This window comes from Mustelus asterias, chromosome 2 (genome assembly GCF_964213995.1).
Source record: "Mustelus asterias chromosome 2, sMusAst1.hap1.1, whole genome shotgun sequence".
Taxonomy (NCBI): Eukaryota; Metazoa; Chordata; class Chondrichthyes; order Carcharhiniformes; family Triakidae; genus Mustelus; species Mustelus asterias.
Genome location: NC_135802.1, coordinates 51355212 through 51372101, shown reverse-complemented (window position 1 = coordinate 51372101; position 16890 = coordinate 51355212). Strand labels below are relative to the sequence as shown.

Genomic DNA, 16890 nt, shown 5'->3' with positions numbered 1-16890 from the left:
CTAATTCTAGCTGCCCCATTTTGAGAAGGATATGAAGACATTAGAAAGAATGCAGAAATGACATACATTTGGAATACTGCGTCCAGTTCTGGTCGCCACACTACCAGAAGGACGTGGAGGCTTTGGAGAGAGTACAGAGGAGGTTTACCAGGATGTTGCCTGGTATGGAGGGGCTTAGTTATGAGGAGAGATTGGGTAAACTGGGGTTGTTCTCCCTGGAAAGACGGAGGATGAGGGGAGACTTAATAGAGGTGTATAAAATTATGAAAGGCATAGATAGGGTGAACGGTGGGAAGCTTTTCCCCAGGTCGGTGGTGACGTTCACGAGGGGTCATAGGTTCAAGGAGAAGGGGGGGGGAGATTTAACACAGATATCAGAAGGACATATTTTACACAAGAGGGTGGTGGGGGCCTGGAATGCGCTGCCAGCCAAGGTGGTGGAGGCAGACACACTGGGAACATTTAAGACTTATCTAGACAGCCATATGAACGGAGTGGGAATGGAGGGATACAAAAGAATGGTCTAGTTTGGACCAGGGAGCGGCACGGGCTTGGAGGGCCGAAGGGCCTGTTCCTGTGCTGTATTGTTTTTTTTACCTTTGTTCTTTGTTCAAGACTGGTTCCAGGAATGAGGAACTTCAGTTATAAAGATAGATTGGAGTTCAATCCAGATGAATGCGAAGTGATGCATTTTGGTAGAACGTAGGGGGGAGCTATACAATAAATGGCAGAACCATAAAGGGTGTAGATATGCAGGGGGACCTGGGTGTGCAAGTCCACAGATCCTTGAAGGTGATGTCATAGGTGGAGAAGGTAGTGAAGAAGGCATGTGGCATGCTTGCCTTTATAGGACGGGGCATAGAGTATAAAAGTTGGGGTCTGATGTTGCAGTTGTATAGAACGTTAGTTCGGCCGCATTTGGAATACTGCGCCCAGTTCTGGTCGCCACACTACCAGAAGGACGTGGAGGCTTTAGAGAGAGTGCAGAGGAGGTTTACCAGGATGTTGCCTGGTATGGAAGGGCTTAGTTATGAGGAGAGATTGGGTAAACTGGGGTTGTTCTCACTGGAAAGACGGAGGATGAGGGGTGACCTAATAGAGGTGTATAAAATTATGAAAGACATAGATAGGGTGAACGGTGGGAAGCTTTTCCCCAGGTCGGTGGTGACGTTCACGAGGGGTCATAGGTTCAAGGAGAAGGGGGGGGAGGTTTAACACAGATATCAGAAGGACATATTTTACACAAGAGGGTGGTGGGGGCCTGGAATGCGCTGCCAGGCAAGGTGGTGGAGGCAGACACACTGGGAACATTTAAGACTTATCTAGACAGCCATATGAACGGAGTGGGAATGGAGGGATACAAAAGAATGGTCTAGTTTGGACCAGGGAGCGGCACGGGCTTGGAGGGCCGAAGGGCCTGTTCCTGTGCTGTATTGTTTTTTTTACCTTTGTTCTTTGTTCAAGACTGGTTCCAGGAATGAGGAACTTCAGTTATAAAGATAGATTGGAGTTCAATCCAGATGAATGCGAAGTGATGCATTTTGGTAGAACGTAGGGGGGAGCTATACAATAAATGGCAGAACCATAAAGGGTGTAGATATGCAGAGGGACCTGGGTGTGCAAGTCCACAGATCCTTGAAGGTGATGTCATAGGTGGAGAAGGTAGTGAAGAAGGCATGTGGCATGCTTGCCTTTATAGGACGGGGCATAGAGTATAAAAGTTGGGGTCTGATGTTGCAGTTGTATAGAACGTTAGTTCGGCCGCATTTGGAATACTGCGCCCAGTTCTGGTCGCCACACTACCAGAAGGACGTGGAGGCTTTAGAGAGAGTGCAGAGGAGGTTTACCAGGATGTTGCCTGGTATGGAAGGGCTTAGTTATGAGGAGAGATTGGGTAAACTGGGGTTGTTCTCACTGGAAAGACGGAGGATGAGGGGTGACCTAATAGAGGTGTATAAAATTATGAAAGACATAGATAGGGTGAACGGTGGGAAGCTTTTTCCCAGGTAGGTGGTGACGTTCACGAGGGGTCATAGGTTCAAGGTGAGAGGGGGGAGGTTTAACACAGATATCAGAAGGACGTATTTTACACAGAGGGTGGTGGGGGCCTGGAATGCGCTGCCGGGCAAGGTGGTGGAGGCGGACACACTGGGAACATTTAAGACTTATCTCGATAGCCACATGAATGGAGTGGGAATGGAGGGATACAAAAGAATGGTCTAGTTTGGACTGGGGAGCGGCACAGGCTTGGAGGGCCGAAGGGCCTGTTCCTGTGCTGTATTGTTCTTTGTTCTTTGTATTGGAGAAGTCAGGACTGTTTTACTTGGAAAACATAAGATTGAGATGAGATTTGATAGTGATATTCAAAATCACGAGGAGTCTGGACAGAGTAGATAGGGAAAAACTGCCACTCATGAAAGGATTGAGAATGAGTGGGCATAGATTTAAAATAATTGGCAAAATAAGCAGTAGTGATATGAGGAAAAAGATTTGCATGCAGCAAGTGATTAAGGTCTGGAACGCCCTGGCTGAGAGTATGGTGGAGGAAGTTCAGCTGAAATAGTCAAAAGGGAATTGGACTGTTATCTGAAAAGGAAGAATGTGCAGGGTTCTGGGAAGATGGTGGGAGAATGGCACAAAGTGAATTGCTCAAATGGTGGGCTGAATAGCCTCATGTGCTGTAATACTTCTGTAAGAAGTCTCACAACAGCAGGTTAAAGTCCAACAGGTCCAACTGTCCAATCACTCACCTGATGAAAGAGCAGTGCTCCGAAAGCTGGTGATTCCAAGTAAACCTGTTGGACTTTAACCTGGTGTTGTGAGACTTCTTACTGTGACCACCCCAGTCCAACGACGGTATCTCCACCTCATGGTAATAATTTTGTGATATAGTACATGCTGTGAGTAGCAGCCCTAAAATGGTACTTACATGCTCAGAATATGAAGAGTTATGCAAACTCTGCCTTGCAGCAAGTTCAGTGGTAATGGAGATCTGCGCTCACATAATAGTATAACATTAAGTCTTACAACATTAAACAGTATCAAGAGTTCATTCCTAAAGTTCCCAGTAAATTCTGTGGACTAAATGGGCACCTTTCAAATGTGGTTTTTTTATTGGCTAGAATTATATTAAACTCATGGAAAGTAAAATGCAAGGGACAGGAGTTTTGTCTCCGGGAGGTGCTTAAACCACTCTTGCTTCAATGCATTAGGTATTTAGGTTATTGACTGGATGGATACCTGAGTTGTACAACCACCCTTCTGTGAAAGTAAGTGACAGATTGTGTCTATCGCTCGGAGGAGAATTTGAGCAGCTGCCGTCTTAGTACCAAGGTAGGGAAAATTAGATAGAATTATAACCCATAAAATCTATTTTGGCAGCTGTTATAAAACTATATTTGAGTCTCACTTCAAATGACCACGATCTGGTCGTGAAAATAGGAGGAAGGTTCTAATGGGCAAGCGAGGTCCTTAATATGAAGCAGATTACTCTGCAATGAGCATTAGTGGATCAATACTCTTTTTTCTAATTCCTACCTCCTTCCGCAATGTTAAATTAATTAAACAACTTGACAATCAAAATCGAACTTCTTGTACTTTAGGATGAATGATAGGGTCGATTTCCTCTTTACAGTTAACACGCAAACGTTACAGCAGCGCTCCTTCCATCCCTCAGGGCAACACATCAGTGAAACACTCAGGAGATTACAAATCGTTTGTTCGGAACAGGCTGGGCGGCGCTGGGAGTGGGAAGATCGCACTTCTTCTGAGGTCTAGATGGATTGAAGATTAATTTTGAGGCTCTTTCCCACCATAAAAGGACAGCTTCTTAATGACGCGGGCGGTGTGAGGAAGACGCCTCCCTCTGCTGTCCACATTAACAGGAGGCGAGGGAGGAAATATACAGCAAGGTCTGAGTTAGCACACAGCAAGCGCGGTTGACAGACTGGGCTCTCACAGTAACTCAGTCAAACAAACTCTCTCACTCACACAGACTCTCACACTCTCACTCAAACTCTCACACTCACTCTCTCACTCACACAAACTCACTCTCACAAACTTTCACACACACACTCTCACACACCTTTCAGACACACTTACACTCAGATTCGCACTCACTGTCTCACACACTGACACTCTCACACATTCTCAGACACCCTTTCTTACACTCTCAGACACTCTCACACACTCTTACACACACTCTCTCTCTTACACACTCACTCACACACTCTCACATACATTCACTCATTCTTTCTCTCTCACACTCACTCTGTTTCACTCACACTCTCAGACACAGTGCCCCAGGTCTCATTTCACCAGTGGAATATCCAGGCTGTGCGGCAGCATCTGCAGAGAGAGAGAGAGGAAGTCCGAGAGTTAACCTCTCAGCTGGGTGATCCCTGCACCCACACTGACAGGGCTGAGGTTCATCCTGCCCCTTGCTGCTGACCCAGCTTTACGGTGCCCCGATCCGCGATGCCCTCCCGCCGCTGCCGGGCGGTTGTCTGCCACTTGCTGCTGCCTCTGCTGCTCCCGGGATGTGTCGCCTTCAACCTGGATGTGTTGCGGCCGGCGGTGTACAGCGGACCCCCGGGCAGCTACTTCGGATACTCGGTGGATTTCTACTCGCCTGATCAGAACACGTGAGGAACATTTTCACTCCCCACTTTCTGTTTCAACAACGTGCCGCGAAAACAGGGATTTCAAGAGTTGCCAAACTCCACACCTTGTTGTTGTGAAGTTAGTTTGAACAATCTGTAACGTGTGTGTGTGCTCCATCATTGAGATGGTTACTATCCAGCCCAGTGGTTCAGGATGGATGATGTGATGGAGACAGTTTGTGCTGTGCATTTGGAGTTAGTTGATGTTGACTTTCTGATTTTGTTTTAAACCTGTCTTGTGATTATTTTCTCTCTCCCTCTCTTGTTGGCGGGGTTGTTGTCTTCAGAGTAAATGTCCTTGTGGGAGCTCCAAAAGCCAACACTAGCCAGCCCTGGATCGTGGAAGGGGGAGCGGTGTACTTCTGCAGCTGGGCAGCAGGAGGTGCCACTTGCAGCCAGATCCCCTTCGACAAATCCAGTAAGTGTGCAGAAGCATCCAGCTCTTGCCCCAGTTCTTTAACTTGTTCCTTCCTCTGCCCTAATCTAAAACCCCTAATCTATGCAGCAAAAATGCCCCTACCCTCCCTCCCAGGAAATCTGCGTACTTGCATTTCATTTATCCCAGCTAACTCCTATGAAACTGTCACTTAGCAGCTACATATAGGACCACAGTGACAGTTTGAGAAGCTGGGTGTGTGCTGTTCAGCTTGAAAAAATGCACATTTAATTCCACTTCTTTTGCTTAATGACCAATATAAGGTACAAAAAAAATGCAAAGTGAAGACTATAACCATAGCTTTAAGCCCTAAACCCATGGGATTTTCACAGTAACTTCATTGCAGTGTTAATGTAAGCCTACTTGTGACTAATAATAAATAAAGTGAGCCTCCAGTGAACCTTCAGTAACCGAATTTGACAATTTAAACGTTGTCCTTTTCAAAACTGATATTGAGCAGAATTACTTCTTTAAACATGTGTATTTGGCAGTAGTTTAATGGCATATGAAACATTTGGCCCCATGAAATGTAATCTCAGGTTAAATGACTTGGAATTAATTACACCGAGTGAGAATAGATAAATTATTTTGGCCACTGCCTAAGAGTTTCCAATAGCTGTTTGGAAGTTTTACGCACACTTCACAAACTTAACTTCTGTGCTAAAAGACATTTTGGTTTTGAATGTGAATCTTTTTTTTAAAAAAACGGACTATTCGGTAAAAAAAATAGTTTAAATTCATGCTTATGAATAAATTCTTGAGTCCTAGTTGTGAAAAGTACTATCTTAGAAATATATAAAAGCCACTGCTCAGTCAGTTTGTTTTTGTATAAATTTCCAGGTATCTTGTTAAAGATCTGTAAGTCTTGGCAAAGGAGTAACTAAACAGAGCAGCTTGTAGCAGGATCCATGTCCGAGGATTTGGAGAGGGGTGAGGTGCAGGGATGGGAGATTGCTGAGTATGATTTCTGATAGTTGTGAAACAGCAGAAGCAAACACTCTCTTCAAATTGAATTTAACGTCTGTTGACAACTTTCTTTTATTAGCTGTTTGAAACAGAGCTGCAGAAGTGCAGTCAAGCAACTCCTCCTGCCTGACAATTCATAAAGAAATTCATGGACAGGCAATGAAATTGGGGAAGGATGAACATGTGGGAAATCAGTTTGCTTCAAAATGAGAAGGGGGGGGGGGGTGAAGAATTGTCTGCTTTTTATTAAAGACTGAGAAGCATCATAATTGAGCTGATTTTTTGAACAGATGGTTCCTTTTATGTTGACATCTGCAAAGTATATGTTAAACAAAGTTGGAGAGATGTCTCCGGTTGTGTGTACACATAATTAAATCTTGAACCAGTTTTTACTCCGTTTTTTTAAAGAAAAAACAAAAAGCAATTAGAAAAATCTATATTCAGTTAGCAACAATGTAATAACATTGAGTTGTATAACTTATCATTTAGCATTTTAAAATGTGTATTAATTATCACAACTGCCATGTAAGTGGAGAAAATTATCATGTATTTGATTTGTTCATTATGAATTAAGAACTGGGTTGTAGAATAACAAACACGAGTTATAAACAGTACTTATTGAAAAAGCAGTATTTTTTATGTTTTACATTGAAATTGTGAGGTAGATCATACATAGTAAAATAAAACACTAAAATAACAAATGTTTCTGGTTGATAATCTTCAAGGATACACAATTGCAAAGTGGTAAAACAGATAAAATATAATCACAAGGCAACAGTGCACTCTGTTGCCATGATACAAGATGATCAGCCATGATCTAACTGAATGGTGGAACAGGCTTGATGGGTTGAATGGCCAACTCCTATGTTCCCATGTTCTTATGTTCCTAACCTGCAAGTGATCCCACTAAAACAAAATATGAAACATTGTGATTTTATTTCCATATGAATGTTTTGCTGTCTGTGAGGAAAAGAAGATCTCAAAACGCAGGCATAATAATCTTTTTGTCACATATTAGGCAACAGAACCACCAGAATTAATGGCACAAAGGAACCTATTGAATTTAAATCCAATCAATGGTTTGGGGCAACAGTTAAATCACACAAAGGAAAGGTTGTGGTAAGTAGTTAGGTATTGTAAGATTTAACATCTCGATCAGTTAGATGTGTCCTTTGTTATATTGTATATATAGGCGACTATTTTACTGGTTCTTGCTTCGGAAATTTGAGTGGTATATAAGCATTTATGTTGAATATTGTTTCAGGTTTACATTGTTAAAATGTGGCATGCAATGTAAATGCAAGTCACTAAAGTTTTACACAGTATCCAACTTCTTGTTATTTATATCATTTCATCTCTTTTTGTAATGGTGGAATTACGCTTCAACTAGCATCCATTAGGCAAATGCCCCATGAATCAGCTAGGTAAATAAATTAGACATTGGTGGGAATGAGTGTTGAACGAAACAGTTATCAGTCAGTTATGCGATGACTAACTTCAGATAATATTGCATCTGAAGTGGGATCATATTTGTGTAGTCAGGTCTTTTCATATTCATAAAAATGTTAAAAAAGAGATGATTGCAAACATTAACCTTTTACATGGGTCAGAATAAGTTATCATGTAACTGATTCGGAAATAGGTGTGCCATTCTGGCAAAAAAAATTGCACATGCATTGTAAGAAAAGGCAATTATTGTATATTTTGGGTTAATTGATACATTTTTGATCAATAGGCGTGTGCCCCTCTGTATAATTGGCGAACCTTTAAATTGACTCAAGAAAAAGACCCAGTTGGCACCTGTTATGTGGCGGTTCAGAATTTCAGTGCCTACGCAGAATATTCTCCATGTCGTTCTGGTAGGTTGAGTAACTAACACCAAGTGAACATTTCTGTTTAATTTAAAACATTCACTTTTACTTTACTACTTCCTATGATTGTGCTGTGCCTGTTTTCTATGTTTTACCTGCTGCAAAATGTCAACTGGCCCATATTTAAAGTTGGACCATTTGCTAAAAATGTGCAACCATAAATTCTTCACATATGTTTCAATGCTTGGAAAATATTTTAGAAGAGGTGGTGCAATGTGCAACATTATGTCAGCGGAATAAAACCAGAAAGCAACGTGTATACGTTAAGGTAGTATTGCTAGCAACATAAACTGTCATGTGCTAGGAAATGTGTAGAATATGCAAATACAATTAGTGATGGAAATGCAGTTACATTCATTATTAAGGACATTGCAAACATTCTAGAGAAGTTTTTGATTTGATTTATTATTGTCACATGTATTAATATACGTGAAAAGTATTGTTTCTTGTGCACTATACAAAGCATACCTGCATAGGAAAAGAAAGGAGAGAGTGCAGAATGTAGTGTTACAGTCATAGCTAGGGTGTAGAAAAAGATCACTTTAAGTAAGCAAGATTCAAGAAAAGCTCTGCTTCATCGGAACTTGTGTTGCATGAGGTAGGAAGCCAGATAATGGTGAAACATTTACTCCAGCTGCCAACATGGTGGTGTCAAGTGCTCTACAATATTTTTCATTTAGGAGGATGGAATGCAGGCCATAGCAACTCTCAGTGTAACTCAACAGGCTCCTATGCCTTTTTTTCTTCAAATTCAACACTCCTCAACTGCATGGAAATTCCATGACTTGTCTGATGAAGTTGGTGAGTTAGTCAAAGCTAGGATCAAAGCAGCTCTGAAGAAGAGTCATGCAGATGCCAAATATTAACTCTGTTCCTCTCTCCACAGATGCTGCTGGACCTGCTGAGTTTTTCCAGTGTTTTCCATCTTAGCTTGAGGATCCAAATCCTTGATACTCTAATTGGGGCTCCAAGCAAACACAGTGATTAATCTGGCCAATCAAAGGTCAAAAGCTGCCATGGTCAGAGGTCCACTTATAGGTACTTTTCAGTAGTTTGTGTGAAAGAGTCACGACTATGTGAACTTACACTAACACGAACATGGGGGATAATTTTCTGCAGTGCAGCACTTGTGTATTAAGAATAACACTGATGGGGCTGCATTGCACTAGGAGCGGTGCTGATCTCGGGGTGGAACCTGATCTCCCCCTCTGCCGGCGCCAATCCTCGATCGTGAAGCCGGGCAACATCTCCCCGTGCAAAATGGCTGCCACCACCTCCCGATTTCGGGCCTGCAGCCTACATGACTCCGTGACGTCTCACGTCATGTCATGATGCTTTCCCGACCACCAGTCAGGGACAACCTCAGCCCCGGTTCCAGTGCAATTTAAGTGCATCAATGAGATTAAGACGAGTGATGTCATGGGTATATGAACTAAGCACACGAACAGCTCTCTCTCTTTCTCTTGCCTTGGGAACAGCTAAAGAAGTGTAACTATGTCGACCTTTGGGTGCTGAATAAAGCCATTGAAATTTTAGAACCGGACTCTCTGTGGAAACAAAGAGATCTAACAAGCACTTCAATGAAATTAGAATTATAGTATACTGTATGTGAGGAAGTGTTTAAACCCCAAGCAAATAGCAACCAGGAAGTTGAACACTATTCTCATCAGACAATTTATGACATTTTCAGCCAGGGTTGTGGGGATGAAAGTCTCTTCAGTAAAGGAATGAAGCCTGTAGCTGAAGGGAACTTGTTGGATAACACTGCAATGGCCCATATTGCTCCATCTGAAGCTGATAGTCTGACATTTGCACCAAACATCAATAAAAATGGGAATGCATACTGGCGCACCTGTATCCTTTAACTTTTTTAAGAGCTGTTAATGTTATACTATTTGGGCAAAAATGAATGAAAGCATTTGCAATTTATGAAAGCAACATAAATTTTATACCTGTTTCAGATCAAGCGAATCCGGAAGGGCAAGGTTTTTGTCAAGCGGGATTTAGTCTTGATTTTACCCAGGTAAACTTGTCATTGCATTTTATTTTGTTTACTGTAGAAAATGTAACAGATATCCTAAACTACATACTGTCTGTGTATGTTGAGAAAAGGAAAGACACGCCAAGCACATAAGTCAGAAATAGTTGCATCCTGTGCTAGATTTATACAAATGCTTGTGCCAAGAAATTGATAATACCATTTAAATCCTTAGTGAGCTGTTTTTGGACAGTTGGTAAAAATTCAAAGGTCAGTTGAAAGCAACGGAAGCAATTTTGTTAGCTTTAGATGGTGATATAATTTTTTGGTATTGTGGCTTTTCCAATAGTAAAGCAATAAGTGCCTGGATGTAAATAATACTTGCTGTTGAGTCTTGGGTACAAAGAAGAAATGCCAAAACATATATAGTTTGAATGAACTCTTTGTCAAAAAAAAACTAAATGACCAAAGCTTTATGTTGTTTTATGGTTATCATAGTGCAGCATTTACTGTAATGTTGTTATCAAATATCCTTTTGGGCCGCATTTCGTTCGTAAGATTTCTCTAGAGAGTGAACTGACAGCTATTTAATATCAAGATGCAGTGGATATCCAATCAAACTCTGTATGCTTGACTTAGATGGCTTTGCCATGAAGTTTGCTGCATTAACAGATCATCTTGCATCCAAATCCACTTATTGGGAAGAACCATTATTTTAGTCATTTACAAAAAGGAAAAAGAAACAGTTCAACAGTATGAAATGCCAACTATTCAGGTCTTCAGGACAGTCCTTTACAAAATTTCTATTGAGGGAGAAGTATGTAAGTGCAAGTGATTATAAATTAATTTTAAGTACAATAGTTCAAAGGCGATTATGTGTGTATAGATAGCAAGAATGTTATTTTGGTTGGAAAGGAACACCTTAAGCAGAGATAAAGTAGGAGGCTTATGAGAGAGTGTGCAATTTGTGGGCATGCACCTGCCTGCAGTAAGTAAAATGAGTAGATTGAAAATGGAATCACACACCGCAGATTTTCAATATCCATGAAACTACTGAACATGAAACCTTGAAGACTGGAGCATGTCCAGGCAGCTGTTAGAAACAAAAATTCAGTAGCTGTGGTACACTGTTGTTTTAGATTCAATCGATTCACAGCTCTTTAGCGTTCTATATGTCCAGTGTTGCTCATATCTTTTAGAGCAATTTATGCCAACCTAAACAGAAAGAAGCATGATACTATTATGAAGCAGGGTATAAAAATTAGCCTTCCCAGACATCTGGAGTTTTTTTCTGATATTGTGTGCAAAAGATTATGTTACTTTGCATGTCCCTCAGAACATATTGAACCTACTGTATTGTGATAGCATGTCAAACACAATAAACTTTACAGACAGGATCATAATCACTTCCTGCTATTCTTCAGTTAATGATATCCTCAGTATAGTAATATTTGTTTAATATATTTATGCTTTCCTGATGAAGTATGTCCTTTTTTTTAAGTCGCCAACATGTAGAGAGTAACATTACATTGATGACAATGTTTCATGTTTTAAAACAAAATTGAATTTGCAAAATGATTTGATTTATCTAGAATGGGAATCTGGTGCTTGGAGGACCCGGCAGCTTTTACTGGCAAGGTAAACAAGTGATATCCTTCTTAAATTTCCTTCAAAATGGGAAAAGGATAAGCACAGTTGTGCACATGACAGGATAATTGCAGAACCACAAGGTTGTCATTAGTTTAGCACGGTTGCCAATCATCCAGATTTCAAGGTACTTAGAGGGTGTAATGCGATTTTGACTTTATTATTTATTGATGTGACTGCTTAGTATTAGTCTCTTTATTGTTTTTTTTGTTCATAAATCAATAATGATCAGCATGGGGCAAAACACTTATGTTGGTCCAGCAGTGGTGTAAAATGACAATTGATGTTAAAATGTAGACTCACCCAAAGATTGCAACAATTCTGCTGAGAGCAATCTTAGGTTTTTTTTATCTGTGCTATTTATACAGTCTCAATAACTCTCACAGTTCCAGTTATTTAAACACGAACTAACAGCAATATTGATGCTATTTAGTTAAGTCAGACCTGCCGATAAGTCAAAGAAAGCTACTGTTGGCTCATAAATTAAATAGCATGGGACACTTCAAAATGCAGGAGAATTCAAGTTTGCCCTAATGTGTGTTGCGTGTCTGTTGCACATATTGTTCCTCAAATCAGAACTCAACTGCCCCAGACTTCAGGCCACAGGGATCTGGGTGTGTCTGTAAATGGGTGGGACAACATCTAGTCTTGAGATTGCCAGGACAGTTCACATTGATATGTTAACCCTATAAATGTAGGGAAATTGAATTTTTGTAGCAATTGACAGATGGTATTAGCAATTTGAACAAAGAGAACAAAGAACAAAAAGAATTATGGCACAGGAACAGGTCCTTCGGCCCTCCAAGCCTGCACCAACCATGCTGCCCATCTGAACTAAAATCCCCTACCCTTCTGGGGACCATATCCCTCTATTCCCATCCTATTCATGTATTTGTCAAGACGCTCCTTAAAAGTCACTATCATATTTGCTTCCACCATCTCCCCCGGCAGCAAGTTCCAGGCACCCACCACCTCTGTGTAAAAAACTTGCCTCATACTTTTCCTTTAAACCTTGCCCCTCACACCTTAAAGCTATGCTCCCTTGTAATTGACTCTTCCACCCTTGGAAATAGCTTCTGACTATCCAGTCTGTCCATGCTCCTCATAATCTTGTAGACTTCTATCAGGTCGTCCCTCAACCTCCATTGTTCCAATGAGAACAAACCAAGTTTCTCCAACCTCTCCTCATAGCTAATGCTCTCCATACCAGGCAATACCCTGGTAAATCTTTTCTGCACCCTCGCCAAAGCCTCCTTCTGGTAGTGTTGTGACCAGAATTGAACACTATTGCTGGAATTTTACTGGCATACCTCATCCACCCCGGCATGCCAGAACTGGGGTGGACGAGGCTTGCAGAACAGAAATCTCCGTTGGGCGGGATTTATGAGCCTCACCTCAGCAAGATCGTAAAATTTCGGCCTATATTCCAAGTGCGGCCTAACTATGGTCCTCTAAAGCTGCAACATGACTTGCCAATTTTTAAACTCAATGCCCCAGCCGATGAAGGCAAGCATGCCGTGTGCCTTCTTAACTACCTTCCCCACCTGCATTGCCACTTTCAGTGACCTGTGTACCTGTACATCAAGATCCCTCTGCCTATTTGTGTTTTTTGTTTCGCAAATTGTTTAATTTTCTTTACTGTGTTCTAACATGAATAGTACTTTTTGTCACATAAGTGGAATTGGTGAGCAAAGTGTCATGATGGCTACAGGCCAGAATTTGTCAGAATGTGATTGAACCAGAAATGACGCCATAGAGATTATTCCATATCTGTTTGGTCCGGGGTTGCATGATTCTGGGATGTGATCAGTAGGTGGGACACAGGGCTGGATTTTCAACTGCTGGTGAGAGTGTGCATGGGTGTGGTTGCGATTTGAAAATTGTATTCCTGCATCCAGCCGCTTCTGGAATGCAAAACTATTTTGAATGGGAGGGATGAATGTCTGGAGTACACCACAACATCAACTAAGTGACTGTCAAGCTACATATGGAGCCAATTAACAGGCCTCATTGGAGGAGTTTGGGATTTTCAAACAACAGGCATGAGGGACATGTGTCTGGGACATGTCAGGGTGCATACAGCAGGCAGTCTTCAGGGCTAATGGAGGCACTGGTCAACTCATATAAAAGATGGACATCACACTCAGCTGTTCAACCAGTGGCACAGAGTTGTCAGGGCTGGTGCCAAGAGGCTTGTATTTTTCACTGGTGAGAGGTTGGCATCCTGAGAGGGGTGTCAGACTACTGACTTCACTGGGGCAGTAGAGGTTGGCAAAGGAAGCCCAGCTGTACATCCTACTGGCAGCTCTGAGACTGGAGGTGAGAATAGGCTACTTTGACATTAGGCAGAACAGCGAGAAGGAGCCTCAGCAGAGACATCCCCCTGGTTAGGAGCAGGCTAGAGGAGCACAGTGAGGGACTGCAAGGAGAAGAATGTGGCACCCAAGACATTGGCTGGGCTGTCCAAATGTTGGCTACCTGGAGGTGGCAGAAGTACAGTGCAGGAGGAAACCGTGCCTCTCCAGTCAGATTGTCTCAGAGATTTATGCTACGGTGCGCAGTAACTTGGTGGCTCACAGCCCCCTTGAAAGCCCCTTATCTTGAGCTGTGAAGGTTACTACCTCCCTGAATTTTTTTGCATCCAGGTTAGAACATAGAACAGTACAGCACAGAACAGGCCCTTCGGCCCACGATGTTGTGCCAAGCTTTATCTGAAACCAAGATCAAGCTATCCCACTCCCTATCATCCTGGTGTGCTCCATGTGCCTATCCAATAACCGCTTAAATGTTCCTAAAGTGTCTGACTCCACTATCACTGCAGGCAGATCATTCCACATCCCAACCACTCTCTGCGTAAAGAACCTACCTCTGATATCCTTCCTATATCTCCCACCATGAACCCTATAGTTATGCCCCCTTGTAATAGCTCCATCCACCCGAGGAAATAGTCTTTGAACGTTCACTCTATCTATCCCCTTCATCATTTTATAAACCTCTATTAAGTCTCCCCTCAGCCTCCTCCGCTCCAGAGAGAACAGCCCTAGCTCCCTCAACCTTTCCTCATAAGACCTACCCTCCAAACCAGGCAGCATCCTGGTAAATCTCCTCTGCACTCTTTCCAGCGCTTCCACATCCTTCTTATAGTGAGGTGACCAGAACTGCACACAATATTCCAAATGTGGTCTCACCAAGGTCCTGTACAGCTGCAGCATAACCCCACGGCTCTTAAACTCCAACCCCCTGTTAATAAAAGCTAACACACTATGGGCCTTCTTCACAGCTCTATCCACTTGAATGGCACTTGAGGTTGTTCCAGGGATCAGCTCTGGACCTGGATGGCATTTTGCAGTCAGCATTTCATCACATTTTCAAGCATCATCTCCAAGCATGCTTCTCCTGCAGCATGAGGAGAGATTGATACATGAGTTTAGTTGCCGTCCCTCAACTTTCAAAGCATGATATTGGCATGATTTGTTGATTTCCATAGTGATGCCCCCTGCTCACTCTCATCCACATGTGAGGGTGGCTGACATCTCAGTGATACAACTGGGCATTCATTCTGACTACATTAGGGAACACTATGGATATTCAGCCTGGTAGGTTAAGAGGCTTGTTACCCAGGTGCTGCTTTCCACTCACCTTTCCAGAGCTTATGAGGTCACTGAAGCGCTTACAGCACTGGTTCCACGTCCCTCTGGTAATTCCACAACTGCTCACCTCCTTCGTTAGGTATCGTAGGGGCACTTTTCTGGCCAGGTGTCGGGAAGAAAATCTGTCGCCTCTTGGCCATATTGATGGCCTCTAGGAAGACATCATAAAATCTGAGGACTGTTTGTGCCCGTCTTCCCCTGGCCACATTGCCTGATCTCATTCAGCTCCCGAGACTACCATTTCCACAGAAAGTAGCAGGCCCAGTTACAGCTGCCGCAAGTCTTTTCAGAGAGCATGCAGGGATTGTGTCCCACCTCAAAGCCACTGCCAATTGGGCACTAATTCTGCCCCTTTGTCAATTGGCTGATCTCCATTTAATTATTGCACCGTGTCAGTGATCAGACATGACATGGCGTCCGGATCCGGAGCAGAATTTCCGACCAGGTTCCTAACCCAGAATTGGAAATCCAGCCCATGGGCTGTGGGGTCAGATTGGTTTAAATTCTGAGATGTCACTAAGTTCTGGATCTGCAATCTGGTTGGCTGATGTGCAGGTTAGGTTGTGCAGGTTAGGTTGATTGGCCAAGATAACTTGCCCCTTAGTGTCTTAGAGGTTAGCAGTCCATAATTGGATGGTGATCACAGCGGTGAGTCACTGATTGGTCACATGGCACAAAGCTCGTTGCACAATAGAGGGTCAGGATGCAAAAATGGTCTCGACATCAGGCTCATGTTTCTGTTGTGAAATCTGGCCTGTTAACTCTGCTGAATTGTTGATTTCCGCAACTTCCTGTTTCCATTTCAGATATTCCACAGTATTTTGCTTTTGCATTGAAAAAAATTCCAGTTTGGTACCTCCCCTAGTACTGTGCATATCCATGTAGAATAGAATCATAGGATACCTACAGTCCAGAAGGAGGCCATTCGGCCCATCAAGCCTGCAACAACAACAATCCCACCCAAGCCCTATCCCCGTAACCCCACATATCTACCCTAGTAATCCCCGTGACATCCCCCTAACATTAAGGAGCCATTTAGAATGGCCAATCAATCTAACCTGCACGTCTTTGGACTGTGGGAGGAAACTGTAACACCTGGAGGAAACCTACGCAGACATGAGGAGAATGTGTAAACTCCATACAGACAGTCACCCAAGCCGGGAATCGAACCCGGGTCCCTGGCGCTGTGAGGCAGCAGTGCTAACCACTGTGCCACCATGCCGCACCCAATTTGGCTTCGGAAGTTTGTATAGAATTTTCCTTTGAAAATCCTAAATCTGGTCGTAGTCTAAAATGAAATTGGCGTCTATCGTATTTGGTCTGCCTAATTTGGATTACTTTTCTAAAATACACACAGTAAACTAAATAACAAATAATTTTCACCACAGTTTATTTACTAAAGCTGGTTAAAACAAGTACAGTTTCCAGTTTAAAAGAAAGGATGGTCAATCAAGGTCAGCATGTTTAATTCAAACAACTGGTTTTCAAGTCAGTTGCAGAATTCTTTGTCTGCATTTTGAAAACAGCCCAAAGAAAGGCTGGAGTAAACTGAAAGTAGCTGTGATTATATAACATCAGTTAGTAAATCTTTAATGAATGACCTGGATGCAAGATGGAAGGCACATTGAATTTACTGTTTATGGCTGGACAGAATCCAGAGACAATCAGGAACTCAGCTGAG

The 16890-nt window shown here is 42.5% G+C and overlaps 1 protein-coding gene across 1 annotated transcript in view; it reads left to right on the top strand.

Moving 5' to 3' along the window:
* Window positions 1-4217: 4217 nt before the first annotated feature.
* The window catches only part of itga8 (integrin, alpha 8), a 219576-nt gene continuing 206903 nt past the window's right edge, over window positions 4218-16890 (top strand). Inside the window, exons 1-6 of the mRNA XM_078235261.1 lie at window positions 4218-4643; window positions 4949-5079; window positions 7082-7182; window positions 7799-7922; window positions 9896-9957; window positions 11505-11550. Of these exons, the coding sequence (XP_078091387.1) occupies window positions 4477-4643; window positions 4949-5079; window positions 7082-7182; window positions 7799-7922; window positions 9896-9957; window positions 11505-11550 (631 nt within the window). The 5' untranslated portion in view covers window positions 4218-4476. The remainder of the gene's footprint in view (window positions 4644-4948; window positions 5080-7081; window positions 7183-7798; window positions 7923-9895; window positions 9958-11504; window positions 11551-16890) is intronic.